The sequence below is a fragment of the Miniopterus schreibersii genome (assembly GCF_964146895.1).
Source record: "Miniopterus schreibersii genome assembly, chromosome: 2".
Taxonomy (NCBI): domain Eukaryota; kingdom Metazoa; phylum Chordata; class Mammalia; order Chiroptera; family Miniopteridae; genus Miniopterus; species Miniopterus schreibersii.
In genome coordinates this window covers 23,008,335-23,023,014 of record NC_138102.1, presented here as the reverse complement: position 1 = coordinate 23,023,014, position 14,680 = coordinate 23,008,335, and the positions used below count along the sequence as shown (strand labels likewise).

Below are 14,680 nucleotides of genomic sequence, written 5' to 3'. Positions count from 1 at the left end.
ACAGGGTTAGAACTGGACTAGCCCTTGAACCTGGAACCCTGCAAAAGTCCCCACCAACCTAAGGCATCCATTCTCGGTGGTTCTTGAAACCTGTCGCTGCCCTGCTTTCTAGGAAAAGGCGAAGTTAACAGGCCCGGGGGTGGATGGTGTCTTCCCTGCGGGTCAGGAGGGCTGTCAGGCCTTGGTGCATGGCGTGTGTGAGCATGGGGCAGTGTGGCCGAGAAGCCGGGGTGTGCGGTGATGTGCAGTGAAGGAGGGCCAGGAAGACGCGGAGCCACGGCTCTCCGGCGGGCCGTGCAGTGCTGGGGGCCGCGGCGGCCAGCTCTGACCTCATCCTCCCTGAGGGATCCTGTACTGAGCTGCCCCGAGGCTCTCCACTGCGCCCAGCTCGGGGCAGCTCAGTACAGGATGCGTCGGGGTGGGAGTCGGCAGGAAGTGAGGAAGCACTGTGGCCCCCGCGCAGCACTAAAACCGGCTTGTTGCCATTAACCCCCCAGGGCCCGGCTCTGGGCTCAGCGGCGAGCCAGCTCTGGCTTTCCGCATTCTGCAAAAAGCAGGGCTTGCTGCCTGTGCTCCCCAGCTGCCAGAAGTGCTGACTCTGGGCTTCCCGAGATGCCTCAGCACTTGGGCAAAAAAAGGATGGCGGATCCAGTTATAGGTTAAAATTAGACCTGACTCCTCAGCAGCTTAAGGAGGTCACAGCATTAACCCCGGCACTGCCAGGGGGGCCCACCAGGCTGATGGTTTAAGAGATTAGCTGTGATCAGTCCTGGAAAGAATCCAAAGGTGCAAATAATTAGAAAAAGCCGAGAATGGAGGCAAAAGTACCCTCTTCTGCCTCATGTTCCTTGTGGCGGCAGCAGCAGCAGGGGCTTAAAATTTCAGCTCTGTTTGGCTCGGGTCCTCCGGACTTTCCTGAACAGGAGAGAGGCAGTCCAGAAGCCAGCCTGGGGAGCAGGGCAGAACCTAGGAACTTTTTTTCTGTAGATGATCTATCTGCACCTCCCACAGGGAACGTGGTTCCAGACCACTGAGCGTGGGTGTCAGGAACACAGAGCAGCCTGGCTCCAGCACAGTGCTGGGGCTGCTGCCAAGAAAAGGCCAGGGAAGTGTGTGGTGGGACAGTGATGAGGGAGCCAGGGGTCAGGCAGGCACCTGCCTAGGTCCCAAAGAGCCAGGCGGGCGGCTGACAGTGCTCTACCCTCCCAGCAAGACAGACGGCAGAGGACAGTGAAGGACCTGAAAGCTCTCTGATCCTTAATACTAGAACCCACTCACAAGTATGTGCAGTTGGCCTCCATTATTTGTGGATTCCACACCTGCAGATTCATCTACCATCTTAAATTTATTTTAATCCCAAACCAACACTCTCAGCACTTCCACGGTCACTCACGGATGCACACACAGCGTGCGCACCCTGTGTGCACATTCCCAGCTGAGGTCAAGGCAACGCTCTGTCTTCTTGTTTCATTTCTCTACTATATATAAAGAAGTGTCTTTTTTGCAGTCTATTTAATGCTATAGGTTTTTTTATTTTTATTTTTATTTTTTGCATTTTGGGGCTGTTGGTAATTTTGCTATTTAAAACGGCCTGCAAGACTAGTGCTGCAGAGCCGTCTAGTGTCCTAAGTGCAGGAAGGCTGTGACGTGCCTTATGGAGAAAATACATGTGTTCCATCAGCTTTCTTCAAGCATGCATTAGAGCTCTGTTGGCCATGCGTTCAGTGTTAATGAAGCAGTGATACATACTAAGGAAGGTGTCTTTAAACAGAGACACACATCAAACAAGGTTATGTACTCATTGGTTGACAAAAATAGTGAGCAGACGCTGGCAGGAACCTGATGCTGTATTTTGCTCAGGAGCAGTGGTTCAGTGTTGGCTAAGCCAGTGTTCGTGGTGACTTTTTAGAACATTACTACAGGTAACAAGAATCGACTGCGTATATTTCAAAGAGGGTGCAAGCTGGGGCTTGGATCTAGATGGAAGGCCTGGCTCCTCCGATTTGCGGGTTGTGTTAACCTTACGCGAGTCGTTGAACTGTGCTGCGCTTCCGCGTCCCTGAAGGCGGATGAAGATAGTCCCCTCTGAATGTGTTATACCTCAGAGAAAAGGCTTCAAAAGAACCATGGTGGCCACGGGAGCTGTCGTGAAGGGTAAAGGAGAACATATGCATTCCGGCCTCAATCACAGACCTTATTGGTAGTGTGACCAGGGCAAGTCAATTGACCTCTCAAAGCCTTGGGTTCCTTAACCAGAAAACAGCAGTGACAGGGCTGTTCTCCTTTATAGGGAGGGTGGTTATGGTGATCGATGGCTTTGTGTTTGTGAAAGGGCTTTGTAAAGTGTAAATTCGAATCCACTGACTCTCAAAGTATTAGCCACATCCTTGCAACTCAGTCATCCAAGAGTCTGGCTAACATGCAGATTCCTGGTCCTTGCCCAGACCTCCTGGGTTAAAATTCTGGAACTCAGGCTTCTGCATCAGCTCCTCAAGTGGCTTTTACGTGTATGAAAGAGTGAGTTATGATGCCTGGTCTTGGTTTTCCCTTATAAACCTCCTAGATGTGATGTGGCACAGTTGTAGACGTTAGACTTAAAAGGTGAGCTGAAAGGTATGATGCTGAGAGTTTGTTCAGAGATATGGAACACCCCCAAAGGGCAGAACACCCCCACCCCCATGAGGACTGAGTAGACCCCAGCCTTCCCTTCCGATGTCCCCACAGTCACTCCCACCTTGGGAACAATATTACATCTAAGGCCTGGCAGGTGAGGGAGGGATGCTTTCTGATAGTTTTATAGAAGCTAGACAATTGCTCTTTAGTCAAGGCCTGATTAGGGCAGACAGTAGCAGTTGGTGGGTTTGCTCTGTGCCCAAGTATTGAGGTCCAAGGATAAGGGAGTCAGTGCTGCTAGAGCGACAGCATCGAGCAGGGCAGCTGGAGAGCTGTGGGCAGGAGCTGGGACAGGGCTCTGGTTCCTGGCAGTCCTCTGCATTTATCTGGCTCTGCCTTCTGGGACTCTCTGAAAGCTGCAGCATGAAAGGCTGCTGGGGTTTTTGTTTTGTTTTCCTTTTTAAGAGACACTTTCCATTCAGACACTGTGGTTGCAAGACTCATGTTAGCTCTGATAATAGAATATTTTAGTAAGTTTAAAACTGAACATCTCAGTGGGAAGGGGCAGGTAGGCAAAGAGTCATATTTTTTTGGCTGTTGTAAATTACAGTCCACCCTCACTCCCAGACATTGCAGGTGTATTGGAGTCCGGGACTGGGGAGAGAGAAGAGAGCCACAGGCCAGAGGGTAGGAACAGGTGGGACACCACAGAGAGAAGCATTGAGGAAAAGAACCTGAGCAGTGTAGCCCAAAGATGATATAAGCAGTCACCATACAATGATCTCTTTGCCCTAAACTTTCTCCCTCTGTTCCCTGCCTGGGCGGAAAAGTGGGTGACAGATTGTAGCCTGTCTTCCCCAGGCTCAGGATTTTATAAGGTCTCTTATTTGAGGCATGCTTAGCACTGGGGTAGGCAGTGTGGGGACCACGGGGAAGAGTAAGGCCCAGCCCTTCCCCTCAGAGAATTTATACCACAGCCAGGGAAACAGACACAAAAAGGGAAAGAGTGGCATTTCCTGAGAGCCCATTTATAGTTACATTCACATATTGCTTACTGTTCAAAGCACTTAGTATATCTTTAGCTCTTTTAAACATCACAATAGTCTAATGAAGTACATCTTCTTATTGCCCTTGTTTTATAGCAGAGGAAACTGAGTCACAGAGAGCGTAAGTAACTTTACCAGGGTCACACAGCAGGAAATCGGCAGAGACAAGATATGAACTCAGGCAACCTGGCTCCAGAGTTCATGCTCTTAACCACTACACTTCACGATCACTCTAAATAAAAGGCAGTGACAGGAGGGAGGAGTTTCCAGAGTTGTGAGGAGAGAAGCAAGAGTGAGCCCAAGTCGGAAGGCTTTGTGAAGGAGAGGTCTTGAGGGGGGGTGGGCAGAACTTCAGTGGAGAGGAGATTGCATGGTGTCCTTGTGGGCAAGCCACGGACAAAAAGCAGGGAGCAGGCGGGTACTGGGGCTTCGGAAGGCAGGGAGGGCTGGACAGTGATGGAAGGGTCTTGCCCTCCAGGGGTACAGCTCCTTCAAGCCACAGCAGTAGAAGGCCTGGTTTTTCGCTTTATTGCAGCCTCTGGCAAGGAACTTAGCACCACCCTTCCATCCCTGGAGAACCATTCAGAATGAGTTCACTTTGGCCATCTCCAGCTTCCTCTCCAACTCTGTCACCCACAGGGCCCAAGACAGCTCCCCGTGGGGACGGAATGGGTTTCTGCTTTTTCATCACTTCCCGCCCCACCCAGGAGATTGTCAGCACCTCTTTATTTGTCTTCCTTTTCCGTATCTACCCCAAGGTCCCTGAAGACAGAATCCCACGTGGCTAGTCTTGGGAACAGAGTTTCTCCCCAGGTTGTAGGATGAGGCACGTAGGGTGGCAGGAGTGGGGTCTTGCTCAGAATCCCAAGCTGCAGAATTTGGAATTGATGCTGCAGGCAAAGTACTGTCTTCTAGCCTGTACACAATATCTTAGGGATACTGCACCTGTCTTCCGAAGATATCTTGGCCACAACAGAGGTTGTCCATCCACGGGGCATGGGGTGAGGAGCTAGAGGCACCTGACAGTAAGCTGTGGACCAGCGCCGAAGAGGCGCTGCTGTCCATTGTAGCCATGAGCTCCTGAGGCTATGATCTTGTCTGCTCCACCTCTGGGATCCCGAGCTGACACACAGCAGATATCAATGCATGTTGGCTGAACTGAACTGCAAATATAGAGGGTAGCACTGCCTAGCCTAGCCCCTCTCCCGGCACAAGCCCTGGCTCATGATCATGACCCCTTTTGTAAGTACAAGATCTACTCGTGGGGATTTCTCCCCAGGTGACTGCATAGGCGTGGGAGCCTCCTGCCTCCTCTGAGGCATGGAGCACCCCCACAGGAGGGTTTACTAGGAGGGATCATCCACTCTGCAGGGAGCTAGTATAGGCCAGGTCGGCCACCTCTGAGAGGCAGCCTCTGGGTTGGGGAGCGGGGGAAGAATGGCTGGTATTTCAGGAAGGTCTGGGGCTCCGAGCTCAACACCTTTCTGCTCATCCCCTTGCTTGGGGAGGCTGCTTTTCCTAAATCAGACCCTGCCTGAGCAACCGGCACAAAACTCACTTGGGGAGGTTTTTGCTGGGAGTTGCACCTTTAAATTCTAAGTGTCTCCTTCTCTCTTTGTCTCCCTCAGGATCACACCTCGACACCCAACCCTTGAACTCCACACACTCTGCCATGCACACAGGAGGAGAGCTGGACCGGAGGGCGGCACAAGTGCGCACATGTTCCTCTAGGCTAACAGCATGATCTCCGTAAGGGACTTCCTTTAGTCTCCTATTCGCATGAACGACTGACTGTAGACGCATGACCTACAGTCCTCACTCCTGCCTCTAGTGACAACGGATCTCTGTGGGGAATCAGGACAAAAGCAGCAAGGAGAGGGGAGAGAGAGAGAGAGCGATAGAAAGCAAGCGCAAGCGAGCGCATGAATGCAGACGTGAATAAGGGCTCTTTGTGGCTGGGATGATATATTTTTTTAAATCATTTTAATTTTGACTTGTTACAGGGTACTTATTTTTTCAACCTCATCTGTAAGAAATCCATGTGAGCTTCTTGGAAAGGAAAAAAATATGAGAACTAGACACGAAATCAGTTCAGCACCTTAATCCCATGTCCTCATCTGCCAGCTTTCCCTACCCACACACACCTCCATTCCATTTGTGACAGTCCCTCCCCCCCCAGTGGACCGCTTCCTCCCCCAACACTCTACATGACATTGAGGACACACACACACACACAGAGGCACCTCCACCCTCTACTCAGTATACACACAGATTTTACTGTGATGTCCGAAGCTGTATAGAATCTCCTGTGGATAAACTGGAATTTTTTAATGTTGTCTCTCTCTCTCTCTCTCTCTCTCTCTGCCAGTTTCAGTATTAATCATCTTCCAATGGAAAATCATTACCTTTAGAGTGCATTCGGGGTTCCTTGTGTTAGGGACTTAAGAATCTGAGGTGAGGACCCCAAGCTTAGCTGTAGGGCTCAAAGGGAGCCAGTGCCCCATCTGAAAGGGTCTTCTCTCTCAGTTGGTGGCTGTCCCAGGATTGCACCAGCATGTTCAATAGAGAAGAGGTTTTCTATATCTTCAAGCACTTATATCATAGTCTGTGTTCAAAGTGTAAACTGTACAGTAATCAGCCTTGTGTATATGAAAAATAATAAATACTATGCAAACCAATAGAAACACTTTAGCAGTATGTGCAAAGCACTAACAGCTCAGCTCCTGAGGACTTCTCCAGGCTGCGGGAGAAGGAGCTACAGCCTGTCTTTCAGTGAAAGAGGAAGGGAATAGGGCTGGTGAGTGTATCTGCGGGTTCTCAGAAGTCAGCCACCACCCCCAGGGTCTCCCAGAGCGAACTTGGTGCTCTAAGTCCAGGCAGCGGCAGGATGGGGGGCCTAGGCTGGGCAGCCTCAGTGCCCCCACTCTGACCAAGCCCCTCGGTCCCACCTGGAGAGGCGGGTGAGGGGCCCATTCCTGACCACATGCCCAGGGGAGGGAGAGCCGGAGGAGGAGAGCAGCTGACCACCAGGAGGCCTGGGCTAGGAAGGAGACCCCCCCTAGGCCAGGCACCCAGTCAAGGCAGGAAGGAAAGAGACAGCTGGCTGTTCCTCGCCTCGGTGCCACCAGGGAAGAGCCTTAAAGTTACATTAGAGCCTCCGGTAGAGGGAGGCCCGAATCAGCACAATCCGCCCCGTCCTGCGCGGCGGGCGCCCTCCAGGGCCAGAGAGAGACTGGCAGGCTCTGCTGGCTGTCACAGAGCCACTGTTCGTGGGTGCCCAGTCACCTTCCTCCCTGCCACTCTTCTGACGTGTTCTCAGAACACATTCACATCTTCCAAGTAGCACAGAAGCTCCCTCAGTGTCAGAGCCCCCAGGGCCCTGGTGCCTGTCGCCCACCGTGCAGGTCCCTGCCGAGCGGGCCAGCTGGTCGGTCGAGCCGAGTGGGGAACCGGAGCCCCGCGGACTCCCCGCCGGCCCGGCCGAGGAGCTCCTGTTGGTCTGGGCGGTTTCGTTTTTGCTTTCAGAGGGGCCAGCCCGGGAGGGGACCGCCAAGCTGGTGGCCTCAGGCCCCCAGGGCTGTGCCCCAGCAAGTGCACCCCGGCCCTCCCTGCGGGGCAGGAGCGCAGGGCTGCTCCGCTGCGGAAGTGCGGCTTCCCCAGCACCCCGCGCCCGGCCACTTGGCCCGAGGAAGACAGGGCAGGGCCCGCCTCCCGCCCCATCTGATCCTTCCCGCCCCGGGCCACGCAGCAGCCGCCCAGGAGCCCCTCGCAGAGCCCCGCGGGCCGCGGCCCAGCCTAAGCTTTGGCACCTTCGCTCCCTGCGGCATGGCTGCTTGGCCCGCGGCCGCATGGCTGCCCGCTCTGGTTGCTAGTAGGAGCTGTTCGGGAAGGAGTTCGGGGTCTCCACATGATGCCTGGAGAATGCTGCAGTCTGCACATTAGACGCTTTTTAGAAGTTTTGGAATTACCTTGATTTTTCTAATTGTTATGAAAATAAACTTTTCTTGACTCTCTCCCACATGCTCTGTAATCGGGAGAGAATTCCCCTTGCCCACTCTGATGTATAGACCATTCTCCCTACACCAGCTGAACAAATGTCAGAATTAATAAAGAAATTGACTCATGGCACAGGGCTCCATCTGTCCTTCTTGGCTCGTCCTTGGGAGTTTGAGGTGCTGAGGCAGGAGTGAAGCCTGAGAGTGGAATCAGTCAGCAGGGTGGCTGGCGTGCACCCCAGAGAGGTGCCCAGCTCCCAGACACCTGGACAGTCCCCCTTAATCAGGACCACCCACTCTGGGAGAAGCTCCCCAACCCCTGAGACAGTAGAGCAGATTTCTGATCCACCTAATAACTACAAGGGGGTGGAGGCAAGTATAAAGTGGAGGGGACCCCACAAACCACCAGGATACCTGGCCAAGCCCATAGCTGGCACACACTCAGGGGGACCCCCTAAAGCCCCCTGTGAAGGTGTCTGTTCCCTGCACGCAATGCCACTCAAAGTTGAAGAACTTTCGGGAAAAGTGCCCTGTTCCTAACAATTAGTTCCTAACACTGCGTGCAAGGCTGGCAATCAAGCTGGCCTGTTTCCTCATCTGTCAAATGGGGGTATGGATTAAGCACTTGTTAAAAATCTCTGCAGTGTGTTATTGTGGGATCCCGGAACATGAAAGCCTTCATCAAGCTTGGCATTAAATAAGAACCAAATCATTTGCTGCGGCTTTTCTTCCTCATAAGTTCCCATCCTTGTGGGATGACAAAGTCACAGTTGCAGGGTCCTAGGAACACTCCCAGCCCTCACTCTGAAGCTTCTTTCTCAGTATCAGAAAAGCCACCCAGACCAAGGGGCCAGCCAGGGCTATACAACCACATGGCCCAGAGGGTTTGCAAAAGCACAGGTTCAGTAGCCTGGGGGAGGGGGCCGATGCACTGGAATTCAGAATTAAGTTTCCCAAAATAGCAGCCAACTCGGATGGATAAGAACCTTTTTTCTAGCTTTTAATCCAAACTTCTAGAAAAACAATCTCCACACGCAGCCTTTGTGAGGTCTTTCTTGCATTAAACTAAATTTACACTACAGAGAGCATGGCTCGGAGACCAATTTCACCATGAGCAGACAGCCGTGGGGGGAGTCGGCTCCGAGTGAGAGGGAGCTAGCCGAGTCCTGGGCCCTCAGCCTCCAGCTGAGAAACCAAGCCAGCAAAAGGGCTCCTCAAAAGGGCACTACTTGTCTCCCACTTGCCAAAGCACACCGACGGGGTGGTGAGAGAGCCAAGGAGCTCACAGCTGCTCAGGAGAGGCGTTGGGACTGCCAGGCAGAGGAGGGGCAGAAGTCCACCTGTCTAGTAGTCACTCTTTTTCCTGTCATTTCTCCTGTTTAGACTAGTATCATGCTGATTTCCACTAAAAAACAAAAGCAAAAACTTCAAGAAAGGATGCTGCCCAATATAGAAATAATCCAAGGTTATTAACTGCTATCTCCCTGTTTGTAAAATGAGAGCCCCCAGAAAAGCTTTGTGTGTTGTAAAAATTCATTAGGGGAAAAAAAAAGGCATGTAGGTGCTCTGTGATTTAATCTAGTTTCCTCCATCAAAATTCACTGAGCGCCAACCAAGTGCCCAGCGCAGGGAACCACTGCCGAATAAACAACCATCAAAGATTTCCAACCCAAGTGCCACGCCAGACAGAATATGGCAATTGCTCCAGCAGAGGCACAAATGATTCCTCGGTGGAGGAGGAAGACAGGACAGAGGGGATCAGGGAAGGCTGCCCAGAGGCAGAGGCAGGAAGCACACACCCCCAGAATATGCAGAGCTTCCCCAGTCTGCCTGGCAGGCCCCCACTCCCAGGCTCTCAGGACAGTCACAGGCATCTGCATTGCCCCTCCCCAAAGCCCAGGGTCCCCACTTACCCATCCCAGCATGGAGGAGCGAAGCAGGCATCCATGCTCAGACTGCACACTCCCACAGACGCTCGGGCATCTGCACACAGGGACCTCACCGAGCACCTCGGGACAGCGACCCCTGAGCGGGGCCACCTTGCCTTCAGTGGAGCAGCTGCAGGAACTGTGACTGACTGCCAGCAGCTGCCTCAGGAGCCTCCAGGACCCCCATGCACCTTTCCTAGATGCTCGACTTGGGGGAACAGGAGCAGGTGGACCCTCTGAGAATGAACAGAGCTTCCAGAGCGCTCTCTCTCTCCACACACACACATACACACACACACACACACCCTAGCTGATTTTACAGTCAATCTTTCAAAGTGCAATTTGTCTAGGAAAAGCCAATGTGAAGCCCATGTGGGTTTCAACCAATGGCAAGGCAGCTGGCGCGGCTCAGCCAGTCCCTGTTCTGTATTCTAATGGGCCATATCTTTATCAGGGAAATGTCGCTTCTCTGAACTTAGAACTTCTCATGAAGGGTCCCCAGACTCAGAGGCAGAGGAGGGGTCTGAGCTGAGGCGTGGGGAACCGCCTTTCCCCAGGCCGGGCCGGGAGAGAGGGAAGGGGTGCGGGCAAGGCCTCTCACCTGTCCCGGAGCACCTGACTTCCGAGCCTCTGACGTGGGTGCCAGTCCTGGGCAGGGGCTGGGCCAATGCTTTAGGTGGGAGGGCAGTTGGGGCTCGGGGCTGCTTCTGATCCTCCAAACCTGCCATGGGATTCTGGGCCAGAGCGCAGGGTCTCGGGGTTTAGGGGCCTGGATTCGGGCTTCCTGCCTTCCCTCACCCTGACCTGGGGAACATGGAGTCCAACCTGCAAGGGACGTTCCTGCTGAACAACACGCCGCTGGCTCAGTTCTCGGAGATGAAGGCCCCCGTGTGCCAGTACTCGGTGCAGAACTCCTTCTACAAGCTTAGCCCCCCAGGGCTGGGCCCCCAGCTGGCCGCCGGGACCCCCCACGGCATCACGGACATCCTGAGCAGGCCCGTGGCCACGCCGAACAGCAGCCTGCTCTCCGGCTACCCCCACGTGGCGGGCTTCGGCGGACTGGGCTCCCAGGGGGTCTACTATGGCCCCCAGGTGGGGAATTTTTCCAAGGCTGGGAACGAGTATCCCACCCGGACCCGGAACTGCTGGGCCGACACGGGCCAGGACTGGCGAGGCGGGCGGCAGTGCAGCAACAGTGAGTACAGGGAACCCCGCATCGGGGAGGAGGAGGTGTCCTAAGGGGACACTCAACCATGGGGCCCACACCCACCGCCCACCTCTCCTCAGTCGCCATCACAGCCCAACTCAGAAGCTCAGGAACCTGGACCTGTCTCTCAGCTGGGTGGGGGCACGATTCTCCCCTCCACATCCCACCCCATCTTGCTTGGACAGGGTGTCTGCACCCCCGCTCCCCACCCCTTACCAGCTGTCCCCCTAGGAACCTGGGTGTCTCAAGGTCCGGGGAAGACCACAGAGCCCTCACCCACCTGGTGCAGGGTCCAGCTGGCAGCTCAGAAACCCAGAAACCATGTCACCACTTCTTCATCCACAGCAGGCAAATGCTGTCCCCAGTGAGAAGTTGCCACAGCATCACCTTCCCAGAGAGCCCATGCATGCCCTGGCACCATGCAGGGACACAGGGTGCACACTGACCCCATTGCAGTCCCACCTGTGATCTAGGGGGCTTGTTTCCTACCATCCTCCTCAAGGCTTATGTCAATAGTAGCAGTGACAATGGCCCAGCCCTCAGGAGTAGCTGCTGAGCCAGCTCAGACTTGGCTGTAGCTGTGGTGGGGCTGTCCTCACCCTACCCACCCTCAAACCTGTTTTCAGAGAACTGGCACATGATGCTAGTCAGGGGCTGGAGGAGGGGGCAGGACATGCACAGACGGGTGAGGCTCCCCTGGGAGGCAGGGAGAGTGACAGTGGCTGCCAGAGCCATCCCTGTGCTACGAAGGCCCTGCCTACATCAGGCAGGGCCAGGGACAGAGGCAGCCTCCACTGCTGGCTGAACATGGGGCTTCCCACAGCAAGGTTTCCCAGGGCCAGCCAAGGAAACCCGAGGCACAGCTGCCTCCCCTCTGCTGCACTGCTCCAGATGGTCACAATGCCTGGCAGCCCACCCCTCACTCAACCTGAAACACAGCAAGTTCCCTGGGGTTGAAGACCCCAGCTCTTGGAACCTATTTTTATAACCTGGTTTGGGGGTGCTTTAGGCCTCAAGCAGTCTCTCCCTCTCACTTCCATCTTCCTTCCCATGCCAAACACATGCCTTTTCCACACTTCTGCTCTTCAACCCTAGAGCACATCCACACACAGGAAAACATCTAAGAAAGTCAGTGGTTGAATTAACAAAGAAAGAGTATTGAAGAGGACCTTTCTAGGGAGGTTTCTTCCCCTTTCTGTGCCTCAGTTTCCTCACCTGTAGCATGAGGAGGCAGGACACGGGCCATCACGCTGCACTGAACAAGGCCTGACAGGTGGGCATTCTGCTTACCCTGAGCCCCACAGCCCTCTGGCCCAGCTCCTTCCTAACAGGCTGCTTCTGTGTCCATACTCTTCAGTGTGGATGACTCCCAGGCCTGGGAACAGGGGACAGCAGTAACTTGGGGCTTAAAGCTCTGCATTCTGGAGACCTGGAAAATGGGATCCCTAAACAAGGAAGTTAGGAGGGGAGGAATTCTCAGTCCCCTGGGGCCCTGATTGTTGGTGGCACATGCCTAACCCATTTCTTGAAACTCCTCTTGCCCTGGTGGGGGAAGGCAGCACAGCTGAGTTAGAACATCACACAAAGAGGCAAGGTCCAGGGCGGGCCCTCAGTTCCCTCTGTCTCTAGATAGCTGTAACCTGAAGCAGGTGGCTTTTGAACAGGTGTCTGTCCACCCAGACATGGCAGAGGTCAAAGTCACTATTATCAGAATGTCAGGAATGCTGCTTATGTGAGAAGTGTTATGACCACCCCCCAACCTCAGTGGCTTCTCTGTAGGAGGGAGCTCAACCTGGGGGAGAGGCAGGGCAGGGCTGGCACCCCATTCATTCTGCTAACCACACTTGTCCTTTCTCCTGCCAGCCCCGGACCCCCTGAGCGACAGTATCCACAAGAAAAAGCACACTCGGCCCACCTTCACGGGGCACCAGATCTTTGCCCTGGAGAAAACCTTCGAACAGACCAAGTACTTGGCAGGCCCTGAGAGGGCAAGGCTGGCTTACTCACTGGGAATGACAGAGTCTCAGGTCAAGGTGAGTGTGTTTGGAAGAAGGTGTCTGCCTGGCAGTGAGGAGCCTGAAGGACAGGATGCCACCACGTGGAGGAGAGGCAGCCTTTGCTCTCCCAGCAGCTCCCAGCTCTCAGTGAAAGGCCTCCTGCTATCTGGGCGCTGCTTGCCACCCAACCCTAGAGATTGTGATAATTCTCTTCGCCAAAAAATGGCTGTCGAGACGGAGCCCAATGTTGAAAGTCTTATTTGTAGCATCTCATTTAAGCCTCACAGCAACCTTGAGATGCGTGTCATTACCCCTTTTACAGATGAAAAATCCATCTCAGCTGAGCCTCACTCACGGTCACTGGGATGGTAAGTGCAGAGTTGGGAGTCAAACCCAGATCTGTGGGACTCCAGGCTCACATTTTCTCCTCTGAACAGTCTAGGCCAGAAATTTCAAGAGCTGATGGCAGCCTCTGACCCAGATCAGGGGTCAGCCTCTCGGCCAGGGTAGGACTGGATTCAGGCTTGTCCTATTAGCTGGCCGAGGAAGACAGCCTTGGTATACCCAACTTTAAAGTTTGGTAAAGTTTGGATGGGATACCAGATGTAGGAAGCCTAGAAGACACATGCAGTGGTCACTGTCACGCCCCTACACACCACGGAGCCTGAAATCAGCAACCCGGCTTTTGCCTCCTCAGGCTCCTGGGGTCAACTTTGGCAACTTTGATGCTACATCTCTCGAGAGAGATTTTGGCTGTGGGGCACCAAAGAAGAAAGCTTTGAGCTATGCTGGAACTGCCCAGCTCTGTGACATGGCAACAGGTTTAAGCCTAAAGGGAAGTACAGGGGGAGGTTGGGACTGGGGTCTGGGCTCTGTTCAGGGCCCTGCAGCCTCCTGGTCAGCCCACTATTAACTGCTGGAGAGAAGCTGCAAATCTAAGTGGCAGGAAACCATATCGCTCTCTTACATATTTTTCTGCTTTAGGTACTTTTCTGTACTCTTCAACTATCCCAAGCATTTGAGAATATATTGTTTTTATAATTAAGGGGAAATTTTTATGAAGTTCAGTGAGGGACCGTGGGGCTAAAAGAAGAGGTGACTCTTGAGCACCTGCTGACGCGCCCTCACCCGGGCTGATGCCTTCCCACCCTGGGCATCCCAGCATCTCCCACGCAGGCGCCAAGGTGGCAAAGCAGAAGGAGCGCAGGCCCCGGGGAGGGCTCCGGCTCAGAAAGGGCTGCTGCACTCGCATTTATGTTTTTCTTGCCCCCCCTCCCTAAAAGCAGTGTGACTGTCACAGCCTCCTCTGTTACTGAGCCATTTATTTACTGTAGAAAAAGCACCTGGTGTGCTTGCACCGAGGGAGCCCGCCTCGGAGCGCTGCGTGCCGCGCGCGTGACCCCGTCTCCCTCACCCCAGGTGTGGTTCCAGAACCGGAGGACCAAGTGGCGGAAGAAGAGCGCGCTGGAGCCCTCGTCCTCCACGCCCCGGGCCCCGGGCGGCGCGGGCGCGGGCGCGGGCGCGGGCGGGGAGCGCGCGGCCTCGGAGAACGAGGACGACGAGTACAACAAGCCGCTGGACCCCGACTCGGACGACGAGAAGATCCGGCTGCTGCTGCGCAAGCACCGCGCCGCCTTCTCGGTGCTCAGCCTGGGCGCGCACAGCGTCTGACGGCCGCAGCTCCGCCCACCCGCCGCGCGGCTCCCCCCGGCCCGCAGGGGCTGCGGGGAGGAGGAGGGGGAGGAGGGGGAGGTGGGGAGGGAGGAGGCGGAGGGGACGGAAATGGTGGTGGAGGAGACCTCGCGGCTAAGGCAGGAAGGAGCGAGGGAGCCACGAGCTAGTCCTGAGACTTGACACCCTCCCTGGCATCTTGCATCTCTGGGCGCCCGGGCCT

At 54.6% G+C, this 14,680-nt stretch overlaps 2 protein-coding genes across 7 annotated transcripts in view; both read left to right on the top strand.

Moving 5' to 3' along the window:
* ANK1 (ankyrin 1) overlaps positions 1 to 7,785 on the top strand; it is a 190,446-nt gene extending 182,661 nt beyond the window's left edge. For 5 of the 6 annotated variants that reach the window (XM_081129094.1, XM_081129096.1, XM_081129095.1 and 2 more), the window contains one exon: positions 5,288 to 7,785. In XM_081129094.1, the coding sequence (XP_080985220.1) occupies positions 5,288 to 5,314 (27 nt within the window). In that variant the 3' untranslated portion in view covers positions 5,315 to 7,785. The remainder of the gene's footprint in view (positions 1 to 5,287) is intronic. The other variant, XM_081129099.1, reaches the window with a different exon arrangement.
* A 2,610-nt stretch (positions 7,786 to 10,395) lies between these two features.
* NKX6-3 (NK6 homeobox 3) lies at positions 10,396 to 14,457 on the top strand (the record flags this gene model as incomplete). Its single annotated transcript, XM_081128244.1, has 3 exons — positions 10,396 to 10,777; positions 12,653 to 12,822; positions 14,206 to 14,457. 3 exons carry the CDS (start codon positions 10,396 to 10,398, stop codon positions 14,455 to 14,457), a joined length of 804 nt encoding a protein of 267 aa, XP_080984370.1.
* Positions 14,458 to 14,680: the final 223 nt, after the last annotated feature.